We start from the raw sequence: 16,014 nt of genomic DNA, 5'->3' as shown, positions 1-16,014 counted from the left end.
AACTTTAAAAGGATACCTGTAGCTACTATATTGGAAAGTTGACTGGCAGACAGGGGTGAAAGATCAGTTAGGGGAATGACAGTAACTTGAGTCACAGTGAGTCATTAAGGTAGCAGGAAGTACCAGATTCTTACAACACATTGAGGAATCTGCTGTCCTACTATAGCACTCTATTCTACTAGAGATCTTGATGGTACCATGCTGCTGCTACTGCTGCTAAGTCACTTCAGTCGTATCTGACTCTGTGCGACCTCATAAACAGCAGCCCACCAGGCTCCCCGTCCCTGGGATTCTCAGGCAAGAACACTGGAGTGGGTTGCCATTGCCTTCTCCAAAGTGAAAAGTGAAACCGAAGTCGCGTCCGACTCCTAGCGACCCCATGGTATTTTCCAGGCAAGAGTACTGGAGTGGGTTGCCATTGCCTTCTCCGACATAAACATTAAATGGATTCAAAAACAAGATCCAACCATATTCTGCCCATAGGAGAATTATTTCAGCTCTAAACACACAGAGGCATGTGTGAAGTGAAGGGACAGAATAATATACTTCATGTAAGTGGAAACAAAAACAAAGCAGAGGTAGATATACTTCAGTTCAGTCCAGTTCAGTCGCTCAGTCATGTCCAACTCTTTGCAACCCCGTGGACTGCAGCCCACCAGGCTTCCCAGTCCATAACCAACTCCCAGAGTTTACTCAAACTCATGTCCATTGAGTCGGTGATGCCATCCAACTATCTCATCCTCTGTCATTACCTTCTCCTCCCACCTTCAATCTCTCCCAGCATCAGGGTCTTTACTGATTCAGTTCTTCACATCAGGTAGACAAAGTATTGGAGGTTCAGCTTCAACATCAGTCCTTCCAATGAATATTCAGAACTGATTTCCTTTAGGATGGACTGGTTGGATCTCCTTGCAGTCCAAAGGACTCTCAAGACTCTTCTCCAACACCACAATTCATAAGCATTAATTCTTCAGCACTCAGCTTTCTTTGGAGAAGGAAATGGCAACCCGCTCCAGTATTCTTGCCTGGAAAATCCCATGGACGGAGGAGCCTGGTAGGCTGCAGTCCATGGGGTCGCAAAGAGTCAGACACGACTGAGCAACTTCACTTTTACTTTTCACTTTCATGCATTGGAGAAAGAAATGGCAGCCCACTCCAGTGTTCTTGCCTGGAGAATCTCAGGGATGGAGCAGCCTGGTGGGCTGCCATCTACGGGGTCACACAGAGTCTGAAGTGACTTAGCAGCAGCAGCAGCTTTCTTTATAGCCCAACTCTCATATCCATACATGACTACTGGAAAACCCATAACTTTGACTAGATGGACCTTTATTGGAAAAGCAATATCTCTGCTTTTTAATAAGCTGTCTAGGTTGGTCATAACTTTTCTTCCAAGGAGTAAACATCTTTTAATTTCATGGATGCAGTCACCATCTGCAGTGATTTTGGAGCCTAAAGATATAAAGTCTGCCACTGTTCCCACTGTTTCCCCATCTATTTCCCCGTGAAGTGATGGGACCAGATGCCACGATCTTAGTTTTCTGAATGTTGAGTTTTATGCCAACTTTTTCACTCTCCTCTCTCACTTTCATCAAGAGGCTCTTTAGTTCTTCTTCGCTTTCTGCCATAAGGGTGGTATCATCTGCATATCTGAGGTTATTGATATTTCTCCCGACAATCTTGACTCCAGCTTGTGCTTCATCCAGTCCAGCATTTCTCATGATGTACTCTGCATATAAGCTAAATAAGCAGGGTGACAATATACAGTCTTGACGTATTCCTTTCCCTATTTGGAAGCAGTCTGTTGTTCCATGTCCAGTTCTAACCGTTGCTTCTTGACCTGCATACAGATTTCTCAGGAGGCAGGTCAGGTGGTCTGGTATTCCCATCTTTTTAAGAATTTTACACAGTTTACTGTGATCCACACAGTCAAAGGCTTTGGCATAGTCAATAAAGAAAAAGTAGATGTTTTTCTGGAACTCTCGTGCTTTTTCGATGATCCAACAGATGTTGGCAATTTGATCTCTGGTTCCTCTGCCTTTTCTAAATCCAGCTTGAACATCTAGAAGTTCACAGTTCATGTACTGTTGAAGCCTGGCTTGGACATACTTACCTGAGACAAAATAAACTTTAAGCCAGAAACAGTAATAAGATACAAACAAAGTCATTACATAATAAGGAAAGGGTCACTACATCAAGAAAATATAACCATTGTAAATATATATCCACCCAACATTGGTGCACCTAAATATATTGTCAGTTATAATATTGAAGGGAGAAAGAGATAACAATACAATAACAGCAGGAGACTTCAAGATCCCACTATCAGCAATAGATAGATCATCCAGAGAGAAAATCAACGGAGAAGTGCTGGAATTTAACTATAAGCTAGACCAAATGAACTTAACAGACATATATAGAACATTCCATCCAACAGCAACAAAATACACATTCTTCTCAAGTGAAATTGGAACTCTCTCAGGGACAGATCATCAGTACAGTTCAGTTCAGTCGCTCAGTCGTGTCTGACTCTTTGCAATTCCATGAATCGCAGCACGCCAGGCCTTCCTGTCCATCACCAACTCACAGAGTTCACCCAAACTCATGTGCATCGAGTCGGTGATGCCATCCAGCCATCTCATCCTCTGTCGTCCCCTTCTCCTCCTGCCCCCAATCCCTCTTAGCATCAGAGTCTTTTCCAATGAGTCAACTCTTCACATGAGGTGGCCAAAGTATTGGAGTTTCAGCCTCAGCATCAGTCTTTCCAATGAACACCTAGGACTGGTCTCCTTTAGGATGGACTGGTTGGATCTCCTTGCAGTCCAAGGGACTCTCAAGAGTCTTCTCCAGCACCACAGTTCAAAAGCATCAATTCTTTGGCGCTCAGCTTTCTTCACAGTCCAACTCTCACATCCATACATGACCACTGGAAAAACCATAGCCTTGAATAGATGGACCTTTGTTGGCAAAGTAATGTCTCTGCTTTTCAATATGCTATCTAGGTTGGTCATAACTTTCCTTCCAAGGAGTAAGCATCCTAATTCCATGGCTGCAATCACCATCTGCAGTGATTTTGGAGTCCCCCAAAATAAAGTCTGACACTGTTTCCACTGTTTCCCCATCTATTTCCCATGAAGTGATGGGACCAGATGCCATGATCTTAGTTTTCTGAATGTTGAGCTTTAAGCCAACTTTTTCACTCTCCTCTTTCACTTTCATCAAGAGGCTTTTTAGTACAGATCATAGGATAGGACAAAAAGAAATAGAAGAAATCCAAATCAGGAAAGAAGTAAAACTGTCACTATTTATAGCTGGTATGATTTTATATATAGAAAATATCAAAGATGCAACCAAAAAACTTTTGGAACTAGTCAACAATTTCAGTAAGGCTTCCAACACAAAGGCTCCCCTGGTGGTTCAGACAGTAAAGCGTCTGCCTACATGTGGGAGACCCAGGTTCAATCCCTGGGTTGGGAAGATCCTCTGGAGAAGGAAATGGCAACCCACTCCATTATTCTTGCCTGGAAAATCCCATGGACAGAGCAGCCTGGTACGCTACAGTCCATGGGGTTGCAAAGAGTCAGACATGACTGAGCGACTTCACTTTCCCTTTCACTTTTCCAATACAAAACCAATATTTGGGAATCAATTGCACTTCTACACATTAATAATGAAACAACTAAAAAAGTAATAAAGACAACTTTCCCATTCACAGTAACATCAAAACCAATAAGATATCTAGGAACAAATTTAACAAAGGAAGGGAAATCACTGTACAACAGAAACTATTAACACTTTGCTAAAAGAAATCAAAGAAGAAACAATGGAAAGCCATCCAATGTTCATGGATCAGAAGACTTAATACTGTTAAAATGTTCACAATACCCAAAGCCATCTATAGGTTTCAAAACAATCCCCATTAAAATGGTGTTCTTCATATTCAACACAAAAATAGAAGAAAAAAAAGTCTTAAAATTTGTATGGAACCACAAAGAACTCAAATCCTGATGGGAAAAAAACAAAACTAGATATGTCACATTTCCTGATCTCAAACTATATTACAAAACTATAGTAATTAAAACAGTATGGTACTGGCATAAAAATAAATCGATGTAACCAAATAGCTCAGAATTAAACCTTCACATACACAATCAATTAATATTCAACAAGGAAGCCAAGCACATCCAATGGGAAAAAGATAGTCTCTTCAGCAAATGGCATATCACCTCACAGCAGGTAGAATGGCTATACCCAAGAGTGTGAGATAACAAGTGTAACAAGGATGCAGAGAGAAGGGAAACCTTGTGTACTGTTGATGGGAATGTAAATTAGTTCAATCACTATGGAAAACAATAAAGAGATTCCTCAAAAAATTAAAAGAGGATCTACCAAATTATCCAGCAATGCCTCTTCTGCTATATACCCAAAGAAAATGAGACAGGATATCAATGAGATATATGTATTCCAATGTTTATTGCATCATATTCACAATAGCCAAGATATGGAAACAACCCAAGTGCCCATCAATGGATGAATGAATAAAGAAGATGTGGCATACAATCATTCCTCTGTATTCATGGGTGCAGCATCTATGTATTCAACCAACCATGTATAGAAAACATTTGTGAATAAAAATGCCAGAAACTTCCAAAAAGCAAAACTTGAATTAGCCACATGCAAACAACTACTTACACAGCATTTACACTGTGTTAGGTACTATAATAAATCTAGAGAGGATTTAAGTATACAGGAGGATGTTCATAGGTTATATGCAAATATGACACCATTTTATAATAAGAAACATGAGCTCCATGGATTTAGGCAGGGGGTGCAGAGAATAAAATATCTCCCACAGATACTGAGGGATGACTGTATGTATACAATGAAATATTATTCACAGTCATGAGAAAGCACATATCACCATTTGCAACAATATGGATGGACCATGAGTATATTATGCTAAGTGGATAAGTGAGAGACAGAGGAAGTAAAGTACTACATGTACTCTATATGTGGAATCTAAAAAAGTCAAACTAGTAAAAAACAGAAGTAAAATGGTGGTTACCAGGGAATTGGGGGTGCGGGTATAGAGAGATGCTTAAGGATACAAACTTGCAACAAGTAGTAAATAAGATCTGGAGATCTGATACACAGTATAGTGAATATAGACAACAAAACTATAACTGTCAAACTTGCTAAGAGACTACAACATAAGAATTCCAACCACTAAAAAGAAAGGATCATTATGTCATGTGATAGAGTTGCTAATGATCCTGCCAAGACTGTCATATTACAATATATAAAATACATCAAATTAACATGTATATTTCAAATTTGTATAATGTATGTCAATTATATATATTCATTAAAACATCTTTAAATAAAGTAGCTAATCACAACAGACCAAGAGAAGGGGGAAGGGAAAAGAAGGTTCTCCATATTCAAATAAACTTAATTTGAATTAAATTTAAATTAAATTCAAAGAACTTAATTGTTCATGACACAGATTGCAACCAGTGCAGAGGATTGAGGGTTGAAGAAGGGAAACCCAATACCTACTGCTGTGTTTATCTTTGTCTCTTTCAGTGGACAGTTCTGGAAAAGTCAGTAAGTTTGGATCATTTCCTTTCCTTACCCATTTCTGTGTCTAGATACTTTGAGTTTTTGTTCCCAGATATTTTTGTATTCCAAGTTCTTCTACCTTAATCAGTATTTCTTAAATAAGTGATTTTCTCTTACTTTTATTTCCTTTTCTCTATTTTTTCTTTGTCACCAAATATAATGGTCTTATAGTTGGTTCTGATTATTTACTACCAAACATTATTGGCAGTGTATATTCCCAGCTAGTCTGTCACAAAAGAGTCTGTTTTCTTCGTGCTGAAATCTGGCAATAGATAATTTTTACTAAAAAAAAAAAAAAACCTAGGATTGACATAATGAGAGATGTCAGAAAAAGATGGTGATTTTGATAACTGACTAATGATACATATTTTTCAAACTGAAGTAAAGTGGGTAAAAATCTGACTTGTAAGAGAATAATGAAGGGTGGGAAATTGTTTGAATTTTGGTAGATTACTTACCCACAGATTCAAATCCACTAAATGGCTTTCTAATGTTACTTCTCTATGGAGTAACATATGGAGTTTTGGCCACCAGGATTCCTGAGTATGAAACAGAGGGCTTTTTACTCCCTGGAAGTCCTATTTCTGAACTCACCAACAAAGATAGTGAAGGACAGAGAAGCCTGGCATGCTAATGTCCATGGGGTCACAAACAGTCGGACATGACTTAGGACTGAACAACAACCAACAAAGGGTATCATTGAGAATTGGGTTCTTCTTGAGTTATAAAATTCCCACTGACTTCCTTTTGTGTTTCATTTTTAGCACTATCTCCTATGGGTAAGTTCATTATCTATTCACAACTTTGATATTTTACATTATTTATAGTTATTGTCTGACCTGATTGTTTTTACTCCCCAAATAGTCTTGTGCTTCCAAGGTCATTTTAAATGTCCCTATTCTCCAGAATTTTCCAACACTTTCAGCAACTATTTTTGGAGAGGTTGCTGTAGAGGAGATCAAGTTTACACAAAAGGGTATGATAGATTACTAAGTTGTAGGTATTGCTATTCATCAATACCACTGGAAAACACACTGGAGACAAATTTTGCTTTATGTCATATATCAGTACAGTTCAGTTGCTCAGTCATGTCTGACTATTTGCAACCCCATGGACTGCAGCATGCCAGGCTTCCCAGTCCATCACCAATGCCTGGAGCTTGCTCAAACTCATGTCCATTGAGTCAGTGATGCCATCCAACTATCTCATCCTCTGCCATCCCCTTCTCCTGATGTCTTCAATCTTTCCCAGCATTAGGGTCTTTTCTAATGAATCAGCTCTTCTCATCAGGTGGCCAAAGTTATTGAAGCTTCAGTTTAAGCATCAGTCCTTCCAATGAATATTCAGGATTGATTTCCTTTAGGACTGACTGGTTTGATCTCCTTGCAGTCCAAGGAACTCTCAAGAGTCTTCTTCAACATATGTCATAGATATATGACACCAATTTTTGAAACAATACTTTAGCATTTTTTATACTATGTTCCTAAAGCCAAGACAGACTATTTTATCTGCCCTCTAGCTCTTATTTCAAATAAAAAAATAATGGACTAAGAAAATAGAAAAAAAAAATTTAAGATTTTTAAAAGGGTACTATAACTGGATGCTTGGGGCTGGTGCACTGGGACGACCCAGAGGGATGGTATGGGGAGGGAGGAGGGAGGAGAGTTCAGGATGGGGAACACATGTATACCTGTGGCAGATTCATTTTGATATTTGGCAAAATTAATACAGCTATGTAAAGTTTAAAAATAAAATTAAATTAAAAAAAAAAAGAAAAGGGGGATGGGGAACACATGTATACCTGTGGCGGATTCATTTTGATATTTGGCAAAACTAATACAGTTATGTAAAGTCTAAAAATAAAATAAAATTTAAAAAAAATAAAATAAAAGGGTACTATAGTATCTGGCCATCTAAAAGGAATCTCCTTACTGACTCCCAGGAAAATACAATGAAAGACTGATTTATGAATTCTGTTAGCTCTTTGCTGGTAATTTAGAACTCTATTTTAGTTATAAGTGAAGTTCAGCTGAATCACATTGATAAGAAAAAGAAAACTACTTAAAAACAAAATTTTATGTACTTCCTGTTGCCTTCTAAATAACTTTACCTTTGAGAGATATAGTAGGTATTGAGCACCTCTTATATACTGTGCACTGTGCTAGGCACTAGAGAGGGAAATGGAAACCCACTCCAGTATTCTTGCCTGGAGAATCCATGGACAGGGGAGCCTGACGGGCTGCAATCCATATAGTCCATACAGGGTCACACAGATTCGGACATGACTGAACTGACTTAGCATGCATGCATGCGTGTGCTAGGCATTTTCAAAAACATTATGTCTTATTTCTACTATAACCCTGCCTGGAAACTATTATTATCCCCCACTTTACAGATCAGGAAAATGGTTCAGACATGCCCAAGTTAAAAGAATTTGTAAACGGCAATGTCAGGACCTAAAACCAGGATTTCTTGTCTCTGAAGTACACACCTTTTCCACATCAACACATCGCCTCCTATACTGAACCGCCAATGCCTTTTTTGTAATTAGACCTGAAACCTTATCTACAAATCATATATTTTTAAACGCAAACATATACCTACTAGAAAAGCTATGTAATTAAATGTGTAAAGAATCCTTTTAAAAATAGAAGACAACTCATTTAAATCGATTAAGCTTTTAACTTTTTTAAATTCAGATTTGTCTATTTCAGCATTATTTAATTAAGAGCTCAATTCTTCAATGAAATCTTATAAAACAAAACAGAACAATAACTTAAAACTATGAAAAATGTCACCATAAGAAACAATATTTAAACGTCATGAGATACATTTCAAGTTTCTCAAACCTTTCTAACCACTGGTAAACATAAAATATGTCTTTATATTTAATCATATTTAAGGCTTACTGTTCTTTCTCAGTTCACACTTAGAAGGAGGGTGGGTTTGTGGGTGGGGGAAGGAGGCAAAATTGAAAGGGACAATTATTTTCTTTTGATTCACAGGACAAGAAACATACATTCAGACTAGTCCTGAGGTGTCTGTAGCTCTCAAATGCCCTCCCCACATGGGGAAGGTGATAATACTGTGTATGTTTTCCTAACAAAAAGAAAAGTGGGCTATGGGAAGGGATTGCAGGGGGATTCATTTTTAATGAATATTTATTAATTGCCAGCTTAATCCCAGGGATGCAAGGATTCTTCAATATCCGCAAATCAATCAATGTAATACACCACATTAACAAATTGAAAAATAAAAACCATATGATTATCTCAATAGATGCAGAGAAAGCCTTGGACAAAATTCAACATCCATTTATGATCAAAACTCTCCAGAAAGCAGGAATAGAAGGAACATACCTCAACATAATAAAAGCTATATATGACAAACCCACAGCAAACATTATCCTCAATGGTGAAAAATTGAAAGCATTTCCTCTAAAGTCAGGAACAAGACAAGGGTGCCCACTTTCACCATTACTATTCAACATAGTTTTGGAAGTTTTGGCCACAGCAATCAGAGCAGAAAAAGAAATAAAAGGAATCCAAATTGGAAAAGAAGAAGTAAAGCTCTCACTGATTGCAGATGACATGATCCTCTACATAGAAAACCCTAAAGACTCCACCAGAAAATTACTAGAACTAATCAATGACTATAGTAAAGTTGCAGGATATAAAATCAACACACAGAAATCCCTTGCATTCCTATACACTAATAATGAGAAAACAGAAAGAGAAATTAAGGAAACAATTCCATTCACCATTGCAACGGAAAGAATAAAATACTTAGGAATATATCTACCTAAAGAAACTAAAGACCTATAATAGAAAACTATAAAACACTGGTGAAAGAAATCAAAGAGGACACTAACAGATGGAGAAATATACCATGTTCATGGATTGGAAGAATCAATATAGTGAAAATGAGTATACTACCCAAAGCAATCTATAGATTCAATGCAATCCCTATCAAGCTACCAACAGTATTCTTCACAGAGCTAGAACAAATAATTTCACAATTTGTATGGAAATACAAAAAACCTCGAATAGCCAAAGCGATCTTGAGAAAGAAGAATGGAACTGGAGGAATCAACCTACCTGACTTCAGGCTCTACTACAAAGCCACAGTTATCAAGACAGTATGGTACTGGCACAAAGACAGAAATATACATCAATGGAACAAAATAGAAAGCCCAGAGATAAATCCACGCACATATGGACACCTTATCTTTGACAAAGGAGGCAAGAATATACAATGGATTAAAGACAATCTCTTTAACAAGTGGTGCTGGCAAAACTGGTCAACCACTTGTAAAAGAATGAAACTAGAACACTTTCTAACACCATACACAAAAATAAACTCAAAATGGATCAAAGATCTAAACATAAGACCAGAAACTATAAAACTCCTAGAGGAGAACATAGGCAAAACACTCTCTGACATACATCACAGCAGGATCCTCTATGACCCACCTCCCAGAATATTGGAAATAAAAGCAAAAATAAACAAATGGGACCTAATTAACCTTAAAAGCTTCTGCACATCAAAGGAAACTATTAGCAAGGTGAAAAGACAGCCTTCAGAATGGGAGAAGATAATAGCAAATGAAGCAACTGACAAACAACTAATCTCGAGAATATACAAGCAACTCCTACAGCTCAACTCCAGAAAAATAAATGACCCAGTCAAAAAATGGGCCAAAGAACTAAATAGACATTTCTCCAAAGAAGACATACAGATGGCTAACAAACACATGAAAAGATGCTCAACATCACTCATTATCAGAGAAATGCAAATCAAAACCACTATGAGGTACCATTTCACACCAGTCAGAATGGCTGCAATCCAAAAGTCTACAAGTAATAAATGCTGGAGAGGGTGTGGAGAAAAGGGACCCCTCTTCCACTGTTGGTGGGAATGCAAACTAGTACAGCCACTATGGAGAACAGTGTGGAGATTCCTTAAAAAACTGGAAATAGACCTGCCTTATGATCCAGCAATCCCACTGCTGGGCATACACACTGAGGAAACCAGAAGGGAAAGAGACACATGTACCCCAATGTTCATCGCAGCACTGTTTATAATAGCCAGGACATGGAAGCAACCTAGATGTCCATCAGCAGATGAATGGATAAGAAAGCTGGGGTACATATACACAATGGAGTATTACTCAGCCATTAAAAAGAAAGATATGTTCTTATTGACAATATTTCACACATATTCTTCCCAGTTGATATTTTCAGTGCAAAGAAGTTAAAATTTAATTCATAGTTCAAACAAAGATTTAAGACAGATCAGCCCATCAAACTTCATCATCCTCTCAAGCTGAGTTTATTTTCTCACCTCCACTTTCAACTAATAAGTGTATGATCTTTCAAAACTTAACCCGAAGCCTGAGAACTATGATTCATCTCTCCAATACTTAAAGATCTTTTAGAGTCTACATCTGATTGTGCTCTAACAATCACCAAATTAAAAACCTAATAAGATTAACATCCAACAAAGCCATGATCTATTTTCTACCTTATTTAACTATCACAGAATTAGAATTATTAATGTGACAGTTGTTTCATGATATCACTTAGCTTTAGCAAAAATTAACCCAATTTAAAGTTTTTAATCAGCTTGAATACAATGATCACTAAAATTTTAATTAAGTCTTTTGATTATACTATAATTTTGTTGTATAGGCTATTGCCTGCAATAAATGGACTTTCAACCAGGGCTTACAAATTTTTACAATACGGAGATTATGTGGTTCAAGGGAAAGAAAAGATTTAAGTATCATCTAGAAATCTAGGAGAAGGGAGAGACAAACTTAGAATTTGATGAAAGAATGATCTGTGGCTTACTTCTGCAATTCAAAGTTGAAATAGGGGTAAATTTCACTTTATGGGATAACTAGTTTTCTAAAAAATAAATCCTAGAAAATCTATTTCTGTTAATTAACTTTAAATAGAAAATATATAGCAAAGATATTAAAATAACCAAGGGTATGAAGATACTGTTAGAAGTAACTAAGAGGTATTTTAGATTAGAAGGTTCAGTAGAAAAGCATGCTCTTTACCACACCACACCCCCAAACAAAGTGTCCACTGGTAGTGCTGTCAAAATCAAAATATTCTGGATTTTCTCAATACAGAAATGCTTAAGATATATTACCACTGATTTTCATTAGAAAGTTAGAAATGGGTTTTTCTAGAATAAAATATCCATATTAATATCTTGCTGAGCAGTACTAGGGAAGAAAATATACAAAAGGGCTCAAAAAGCATTACTGCAGGGTTCTTGATGTTATATTTATCTTGGTGTCAAAGTCTTAAAATAGCAAACAGAAAACACTGAATTACAATATCCAGTTTGATTCAGAGTTACCTTCTTACCTAATTCAAGTATCTCACTTATTTATAACTAGTAGAATTCAGTTTTATATATATTAATTTTTCAAACATCAAACCCTAAATGTACCAAAGAGCTTCCTATATTAAAAACTGAAGTTAAATTTTAAGTAGTAAATCTTTCTGTAATGCAATTAACCCTTTCTCTAAATTATTTGATTGGAACTAAGAATGTCTTGATAGATCACAGAGAGTTTTGATAGATCAGAGACAGAGACAGACAGACACGTGTCTGTCTCATGTGCAAGTAATAATAGTTAACATTTATTCACTACATACTGTGTTTCATGCACTGAACTGACTGCTTAACTTAGATAGTATTGATATTTAATCCTCCTTATACTTCTGTGAAGTAGCTACTTATACTTCTGTGAAGTACCTGTTCTCATTTTACAGATTAGAAAGTTTTCCCAAGATCACCCAGCTAGTCAAGTACGGAGTCAGATTTAAACCAGTCTGTCTCTAAAGGCCATGTTCCTTAAACACTGTCTAGAATCCTTAAACAGCTGAACAAAGTGGGCAGAAAAGACTAAATATGAAAAAAGTAAGTCTATGGGGATTAACTGTTTTACCCAAATAAACCCAGCTAACGGGGATGTTTTTAAGTCTTAAATTCAGTATTCTTTCTATGCCATTAAATATTAAATATTGGATTTGCTCAAAGCAAAGCATGCCTCTTCTTCATGGCAAGAACCTACACAATTTTCCTTGGTACTACAGATACTGTTTTTTCTTAATCCAGGGAATCAAACCATCAAAAAAAAAAAAAAGGCAAAAACTAACAAATTCAAGTTTATAGAACACACAGAAATTGAGACACAACAGAGTTGATTTACCTATACATGAAAAAAAGGACTTGAAATTTTTGCATAATGCATTAGCAGGTGTCTAGGGTAAAGGTTAAAACTGACCTTTGAAGTCTGACTGCTGCTGCTAAGTCGCTTCAGTCGTGTCCAACTCTGTGCAACCCCATAGACGGCAGCCCACCATGCTGCCCCGTCCCTGGGATTCTCCAGGCAAGAACACTGGAGTGGGTTGCCATTTCCTTCTCCAATGCATGAAAGTGAAAAGTGAAAGGGAAGTCGCTCAGTCGTGTCTGACTCTTTGCAACCCCATGGACTGCAGCCTACCAGACTCCTCCATCCATGGGATTTTCCAGGCAAGAGTACCGGAGTGGGGTGCCATCGCCTTCTCCTACTCAGGTTCAAATCCAAGCTCCACCACCTACTAACTTCATGACCATATTCACATTCATTTAAAAATTCTGTACCTTAGTTTATTAATCTGTAAAATAGGGATAGTAATAGTATCTACCCTATATGGTTTTTGTGAGGATTAAATGAGTTAATACATACAAAGTGCTCAGGACACTACTGCCTGGTATATGGTAAGCACTAAATAATTATCAGCTAGCACTAGCATTACTTTTGCATATTAATGAGATAAGCTTTTATTCAATAGGAAAAGCATATTTTGAATTTCTTCTTTCTATTTTAAGAAACAATCATTGCTTTCTATAATTTTTCTAAAATTAACTTCTATTTCTTTTTGGAATACATCCTCCATTAGCTATCAAATATTATTTATTAGACACAATATATTGAACAAATGCCAGTTCATTTTGAAAACATTTTACCTTTTCTTCCATTAATCTTTTGATTTATTGAAAGAAGTCTGGAAAGTTATCGATATTTATATAATTTTATGTGTAGAGTTTCCCCATTTTATATTTTGAGGAAAATCTCAACTTATCTCCACAAGTTATCTCCACTTGTCAGTTTTATGTAGGAATAAAACAAAAATACTTGATATCTGAATCATGCACTTTTGTTGTGTGCTCAGTTATATTTCCAGGTTACATGGATGGAGAACTTATAAAAAAATCAGATTCCAAAGCCCAGATTCTAAAAAGTGGAAGCACTACAAAGTTTCAGAGTAGCCAAGAAGAAAACAAGGAAGAACTACAGAAAAAAATCTCATTTACAGATTCTGATGAAGTCGTGATAGCAGAGCACAAAAGAGAATTAAGCAATTTCCAAGATGTTGAGTTGCAGAAACGTAAGATAGAAATGGAAGTCAAGGTAAAAGACAGTAATGCTGAGATAATGAAAAGACAGGAATCCCAAGAAAAAGTGAGAGACATGAAAATGCCAAGAGAAGCAGCAGCCCAGGTAGAGAAGAGTGAGGCTGAAATACAGCAAGGACAGGAAGCCAAAGTAGAAAAGAATGAGGCCGCAACAGCACAAGGACAGGAAGCCCAAGTAAAGAAAAGTGAAGTCAAAATACCAAAAGGACAGGAAGCCCAAAAAGAGGAGAGTGAAGCCAAAATACCAAAAGGACAGGAAGCCCAAGTAGAAAAGAGTGAGGCCCAAGTTCCACAAGGACAGGAAGCCCAAGTAGAGGAACGTAAAGTTGAAATACCACAAGGACAGGACGCCCAAGCAGAGAAAAGTGAAGCCAAAATACCAAAAGGACAGGAAGCCCAAGTAGAAAAGAGTGAGGCCCAAGTTCCACAAGGACAGGAAGCCCAAGTAGAGGAACATAAAGTTGAAATACCACAAGGACAGGACGCCCAAGCAGAGGAAAGTGAAGCCAAAATACAAAAAGGACAGGATGTCGAAGTGGAAAAGAGTGAGACCAAAGCATCACAAGGACAGGAAGTCCAAGTAGAGAAAAGTGAATCCAAAATACCAATAGGACAGGAAGCCCAAGTAGAAAAGAGTGAGGCCAAAGTACCACAAGGACAGGAAGCCCAAGTAGAGAAAAGTAAAGCTGAAATACCACAAGGACAGGACGCCCAAACAGAGGAAAGTGAAGCCAAGATACCAAAAGGACAGGGGCCCAAAGTAAAGAAGAGTGAAACCAGAATACCAAAAGGACAGGGGTCCCAAGTAAAGAAGAGTGAAACCAGAATACCAATAGGACAAGGGTCCCAAGTAAAGAAGAATGAGACCAGAATACCAATAGGACAAGGGTCCCAAGTAAAGAAGAATGAGACCAGAATACCAATAGGACAAGGGTCCCAAGTGAAAAAGAATGAGACCAGAATACCAATAGGGCAGGGGTCCCAAGTAAAGAAGAGTGAAACTAGAATACCAATAGGACAAGGGTCCCAAGTAAAGAAGAATGAGACCAGAATACCAATAGGACAAGGGTCCCAAGTAAAGAAGAATGAGACCAGAATACCAATAGGGCAGGGGTCCCAAGTAAAGAAGAGTGAGACCAGAATACTAAAAGGACAGGGGTCCCAAGTAAAGAAGAGTGAAACTAGAATACCAATAGGGCAGGGGTCCCAAGTAAGGAAGAATGAGACCAGAATACCAATAGGGCAGGGGTCCCAAGTAAAGAAGAGTGAGACCAGAATACCAATAGGGCAGGGGTCCCAAGTAAAGAAGAATGAAACCAGAATACCAATAGGGCAGGGGTCCCAAGTAGAGAAGAGTGAGACCAGAATATCAAATGGACAAACAGCCCAAGAAAAGGAGAGTTCAGAAGACAAAGAAAAGCAAGACAATGAAAAGAGAGATACAGGGAAAGATAAAGAAGAAAATGATGCCAAAAACAAGAATGTTCATGGAGAAAAGGACAAAGTTCAAGGAAACAATAACTTGACAATCAAGGATAAAAAAGTGGAAACTTCACAAAGGCGCAAAACCAAGTAAAGCTTTCCTTGCTTGTAAAGTACAACAAAAAGGAAGAGCAGTGGTAAATAAAAGGCCCATAAGACAACTGATTATTATGACTTCTGTCCTCCAAATACAAGTCATATCCTAGCCACTACTCAACTGTATCATAGTAGATTGCCTTTAAACTATACATCTGCAGAGTTTCTGCTATTCGGAAGTTTCAACAGTTTTAGACCTCTTCAGTCACAAACCTCAACTTCCACCTCTGTTGTAAGTTGATACTTAGATTTACTCAGTCAATAAAGACTGGATACTTTCTGAAATAAAACATTTCTATTTTAAAAATTAAAATAATTTCCTTTGACAAATAT

At 37.4% G+C, this 16,014-nt stretch overlaps 1 protein-coding gene across 1 annotated transcript in view; it reads left to right on the top strand.

Annotated features, from left to right (window-relative positions):
* The window catches only part of TSBP1 (testis expressed basic protein 1), a 66,560-nt gene extending 50,881 nt beyond the window's left edge, over window positions 1–15,679 (top strand). The window contains exons 30-32 of the mRNA XM_055574397.1: window positions 5,584–5,604; window positions 6,384–6,398; window positions 13,860–15,679. Coding sequence (XP_055430372.1) covers window positions 5,584–5,604; window positions 6,384–6,398; window positions 13,860–15,679 — 1,856 coding nt within the window. The remainder of the gene's footprint in view (window positions 1–5,583; window positions 5,605–6,383; window positions 6,399–13,859) is intronic.
* The last annotated feature ends 335 nt before the right edge of the window (window positions 15,680–16,014 follow it).

This window comes from Bubalus kerabau, chromosome 3 (genome assembly GCF_029407905.1).
Source record: "Bubalus kerabau isolate K-KA32 ecotype Philippines breed swamp buffalo chromosome 3, PCC_UOA_SB_1v2, whole genome shotgun sequence".
Classification (NCBI taxonomy): domain Eukaryota; kingdom Metazoa; phylum Chordata; class Mammalia; order Artiodactyla; family Bovidae; genus Bubalus; species Bubalus kerabau.
The sequence above is the reverse complement of the archived record's forward strand: the minus strand, read 5'-3'. Positions and strand labels throughout refer to the sequence as shown.